Consider the following 4,544-nt stretch of genomic DNA (forward strand, 5'->3'; position numbering starts at 1 on the left):
TATAATAGCTACCACAACTACTATTACTAGTGACTACTATTACTATTACTATTACTGTGACTACTATTATTGAATGGTTTTACTATGTGCCAGGGATGAAGAGATGGGCTCAACGGATAAGCAACTTGCCCAAGGTCATACAGCTAGCACATGGTAGTACTTCACTTACTAGCAGAAACAGAATGGATTAAAGTGGTCAACGATCAGCTGTTTGCCAGTCTTAATTAAGGATAGAGATTGAATTTTGACCAATAGATGGCACCAGTGGATGAGCTTGGTGGCCTGCTCAAGTATGTGTCTAATTTGGGAAGTCCCAGCTAGGGCTCAGGACTGACACAGTTTGTCTCAAGATGGGAGTGGAAAGAAAGAAAAAGCCATCATTTGGTCTTGCATAAGTTGACGTTACCCTGTCCCCTTTTTAGGTAAGCAAAGACACGGAAATGGGCAAGCGAAGGAAACAGTAGCGATTTTGCTAAGAGCTGCTTTGAGAACCAAGAATGTTTTTCTTTCAACATTTCCTGAGCACCTGATTTGTGCCTGGCAATGTAATGTGCTTTAAATCATATAGGGATATCAAACACAACTCCATTTTCCTGCATAGGAAAGGAGGCAGATGCTATGGCAGAGGAGTATTGGGTGTGTGAGGGCACCCAGCCTGGATTTGGAGGCATGGGGAGGCTTCCCACAGGGTATGAGCTAGTCTTATTGGGTGAATGGGAGTTTATGAGGCATGCCAACATGGAAAGCTGTTCCAGACAGAGGTTTAAAGTCACAGAAAGCAAGTCATATTCAAGAAAGGTCAATGTAAGTTTCAGATGCTAAGGAATGATTCCAAAGAGAAGGCAAAAACGAAGTGATTAGAAGGCCTAGACTATCACAGTAAGGACTTGACTTGTGAATATATAGCACTGTGTGTGTGTATGTGTGTACACGTGGATTTTTATGGGTACAGAAGCTGTAGATTCTCGGGGGTTCTTTGATAAAAATAACAAACAAAAACAGGCCCAAAATGAACAAACCATAAAGCTAGCTGATAGTGAGTCAAGGGCTTGACCTGGTCTGATGTGGTATCCGGTGTAAAAAAAAAATGGCAAAAAGGCATGCTGCAGGCAAGAAAACTAGTTGAAAAATAATTCGGGCAGGGGTAAATGTGAAGGTCTGAGCTGTGGTGGATACAAAGGGCACTGAGGAGATAAAATTAACAGGATTTAGTAGCCACTCCAACCCCTCCTCATATGTACACAGCTGGTTTCAAGACTCAAACTAGACTGTACCTCTCACCTTCCCCTCAATCCCCAAACCCTACTTCCAGCTTTTGAAAGGCCCTTTGGAGGCCTTTTTGTTCCCTTTCTAAGATATCCTTGAAGCTTAATCAAGCCTGATTTTATAAGTTGACAGGGAGTGCCTGGCTCCATACTGGGTCCCTAGCTCTTCATCCCTGATAGAGAAAAATCTGTAAATTGACCTCAGGTAGAACAGTGAATTGGCCTTGAACTGGCCTCTACCTAAAAAGGTGGCTTCACAACATGGCCAGAGTTCTATTGTGAAATCATCACAGTTCCAAAAAAAGGGAAACATCATCCAGTTTATTTTTCTCTTGATTCTTCTTATGCCAACACATAGACTTCAATGGATAACAAGCAAAATGAAGGAGGTGGTCAGAGTAAGCTGATTCTCTAGATGCCTTTGTCCTTTCCTGCAATCCCATGAGAAAGACAACCCAACTTTGCTTTGATCTGGTGTAGCTGTTCCTGTAGGTGAAGCAAGAAGCAGAGCTTTCCACATGGAGACCAATTCTGTGTCCTCTTCAGAAAGCTGGCTATGTGCAAGCAGGAGGGGACTTGAGGTGGGTGGGGTGGGAAATGATAGTGTTGGTGGCCTCAGAGGCCCCTGAGGTGTTGAATGCTGCCCTCTAAAGGGTCACATCCTGTCCTACTCTGCTTCCTGGGTGATTCAGAATTCTGGTCTTCCTTCCTATAGAGCTTTATGACCCTTCCTCTATTGACACAAGAGCAGCCCAGATAATCAGATGTTAGAGGACTGGGCTCACAGGTCAATCAGGTAGCTCATATGAGATGGGCAGCTTGAAGACCTAGTTTTCAGTCCAGAAAGCTGCACCTAAAACATCTTGGGTAATCAGTGCCCTTGAAAACTTTCCAATCAGACAATAGCTACTTCAGTTTGGACAGGTCAGGGATGGTAAGAGAGCTAAGCTGTTGCCCTGTGTGGTGTGGAACCTGGTCCTTTCCCGTGTTCTTCTGACCTCCTTTCATTGGCCTCCTCTTTCTCTTCATCATCCTCACCCTCCTCTTCTGCCTCTTCACTGTTGGAGTCTTCATATAGGTTGATGGTGGCCTGGACAGGGAAGTTCTGCAATAAAATCTTCCCAGTACTGTATAAGTAGTCAAAGAAGCAGGATTCAGGCCGGAAGAGCCTGTAGACAGAGCAGAAATATGGCCCATAACTTAGTTCTAGTATGAACAAAAGTGCCGGTACTGCCGAGAGGGAATCCAGCCCTTATATCCTTCTCTTAGCTACAGTAAATGGGGCCAGAGGAAAAGAAGGAGAAATTTGTGGGAGAGCCTTTTGAATTGTTACAAAATGACTCTAGTTAGGAAGTTCACGTCTGGTGGACCCACAGCTATGGAGAGCCCTAGTCCAGCATGTATCAGTGCTGACCCCATCCCAATGCCAGGAGGTTCTAGTCAAGGACTTTCTAGCCCTGTGCTCCCCATCTCTTTCTACTAAGGATTTTTTTTTACTAATGCTCACAGGGTCTCCTCCTTAAGGGTAATGGACAATGACTCCAGGAAACACAATCTTGGCCAAGTAAGTCCCTTAATTTCTCTGGGATTCAGTTTCTTCACCCATGAAAGAGTGATCATAGTGGTGCCTCTTTCCTCTGTCTAAACAGCTAATGAGGGCTAGGGATATAGCTCATTGTGAATGAAGGCCTTGTTTTCTTTTTTCTTTTTGTTTTGTTTTGTTTTGTTTGTTTGTTTGTTTGTTTGTTTTTTTGAGACAGGACTCACTATTTAGTTGAGACTGACCTGGAATTCACTATGTAGCCCAGGCTGGTCTCAAACTCACAGTGATCCTGCTGCCTCAGCATCCCAAATGCTGGGATTATAGGGATGCACCAGCATGCCCGGCTTGAGGGCCTTGTTTTCAATCCCAGTACCAAAACATTTTGTAAAAGAGCAAATGGATCTTTGTCAAGTTCTGAGCTTGGTACAAGAAACTTACCTGACAGGGTAATGGGACTCAGAGTCAGCTTTTGTGGCCTTAGCAGCAACCTGTCCAAAGCAAAAGCCAGCATATTGTTCAAATGGCCAGATAACTACCTCCTCCATATCAGAGGTCAGAAACCTGTAGATAGGATGATCTACAAGAGACTTTAAACATCTCTGTGGTCCAACCACCTCCTTGCACCCTGTCCCAGAGCAAGGGGTCTGTCTTGTTCCTGGCTGAAAAAAAAATAGTGGTTGGAGTCCTGGGAGTTGTTTGCTCTCCTGCCCTTGTTCTAACATCTGTTTAGAAGCTGTCCAGGGAACAGAGTTCTACCAGAGCAGTAAAGAGTCAAGGAGGTTGAGTGAGAAAGCACTGGGGTAAGGTGCCAGGAAACTGAGATTTGAGCATAAGCTCTGCCACACACTGGCTGTAGGGCTTGCTCAAACACCTGCCCTACTTTGAGCCTTGATTTCTCATCTTTCCATTTGCCATAAGAACCTTGAGTCTGTCTTTATCCCAGAGCTGCCATGGCAATCAAATGTTAGCAAAACTGTTAGAATGCTTTTCAGATCTGTAGCCTTGGATTGAGGTCAGGGGCTCTCTGGGGAGGGAACCCACTCTGGTGAATATGTGTGGCTATATGTGCCTGTAAAAATGTGTCACAGGGACTCCAACTCCCCCAATCCACAAGCTTCCTCACTTGCCTTGGAGAGTCATTTGTGGAGGACATCCAGGGCCTCCAAAGACTACCTCCTCTAGGACAAAGAGGAGAGATCAATTGGCAGAGGAAGACCCTGGAACACAGCTCCTTGAGATAACAAAAGAGGCCTCCAAAACAGTGGCTCATATGCTATCTGATTCAGGATGCCTTTCCTAAGTACCTTGAGCTCAGTCTAGGAGAGATGTCCCTACTCACTGCTTCACCAATATTATCATTATACTTATCCCATTGTTTTGTGATTATCTGTTTGAGCTTCTTAAACTCAAAGATATGTTTGATCTTATCTGAGTCATCAATACCTATCACAATGCCTAGTACACAATAGATGCTTCAGTAAATGTTTGTTGAATGTAAAATGTTTGGAAGGATCAATGAGAATTGGGTAGAAAAAATATCTTGCCTCCTACCTCCTGTTCCAAGAAGCAGAGATCAGAACACTTACCACCTTCCTGGGCCAGGAAAAGGGGCCAAATATATTATTGAGTTCAGTGCTTAACTGGTGGACTTCCAGAGGTAGGGGAAAAAGGCAAGTGGTAATTTTATGGTGAAGCATGACTTTAAAAAGAAGAAAAAACAAGTTTCCCTAACCTAA

The 4,544-nt window shown here is 44.1% G+C and overlaps 1 protein-coding gene across 1 annotated transcript; it reads right to left on the reverse strand.

The window, feature by feature from the left end:
• Nucleotides 1-2,208: 2,208 nt before the first annotated feature.
• Nucleotides 2,209-4,078, reverse strand: Ripply1 (ripply transcriptional repressor 1). The gene is made up of 3 exons (XM_010614070.1): nucleotides 3,902-4,078; nucleotides 3,247-3,302; nucleotides 2,209-2,434 (listed from the first exon to the last, which is right to left on the reverse strand). The coding sequence occupies exons 1-3, from the start codon at nucleotides 4,076-4,078 to the stop codon at nucleotides 2,209-2,211; spliced, it is 459 nt and encodes a 152-aa protein (XP_010612372.1).
• Nucleotides 4,079-4,544: the final 466 nt, after the last annotated feature.

The sequence above is a fragment of the Fukomys damarensis genome, unplaced genomic scaffold, assembly GCF_012274545.1.
Source record: "Fukomys damarensis isolate Sample0158 unplaced genomic scaffold, DMR_v1.0_HiC HiC_scaffold_39, whole genome shotgun sequence".
Taxonomy (NCBI): domain Eukaryota; kingdom Metazoa; phylum Chordata; class Mammalia; order Rodentia; family Bathyergidae; genus Fukomys; species Fukomys damarensis.

Bases quoted from the DNA above. Each gene is read 5' to 3' on its own strand.
- Ripply1 (XM_010614070.1), bottom strand. From the start codon at position 4,078: ATGAGCCACTGTTTTGGAGGCCTCTTTTGTTATCTCAAGGAGCTGTGT. The intron at 3,303-3,901 runs AGTCCCTGTGAC...GGCTTTTGCTTT, and splicing joins TTGTGGATTGGGGGAGTTGG to GGACAGGTTGCTGCTAAGGC. The intron at 2,435-3,246 runs GTAAGTTTCTTG...CTCTGTCTACAG, and splicing joins GAGTCCCATTACCCTGTCAG to GCTCTTCCGGCCTGAATCCT.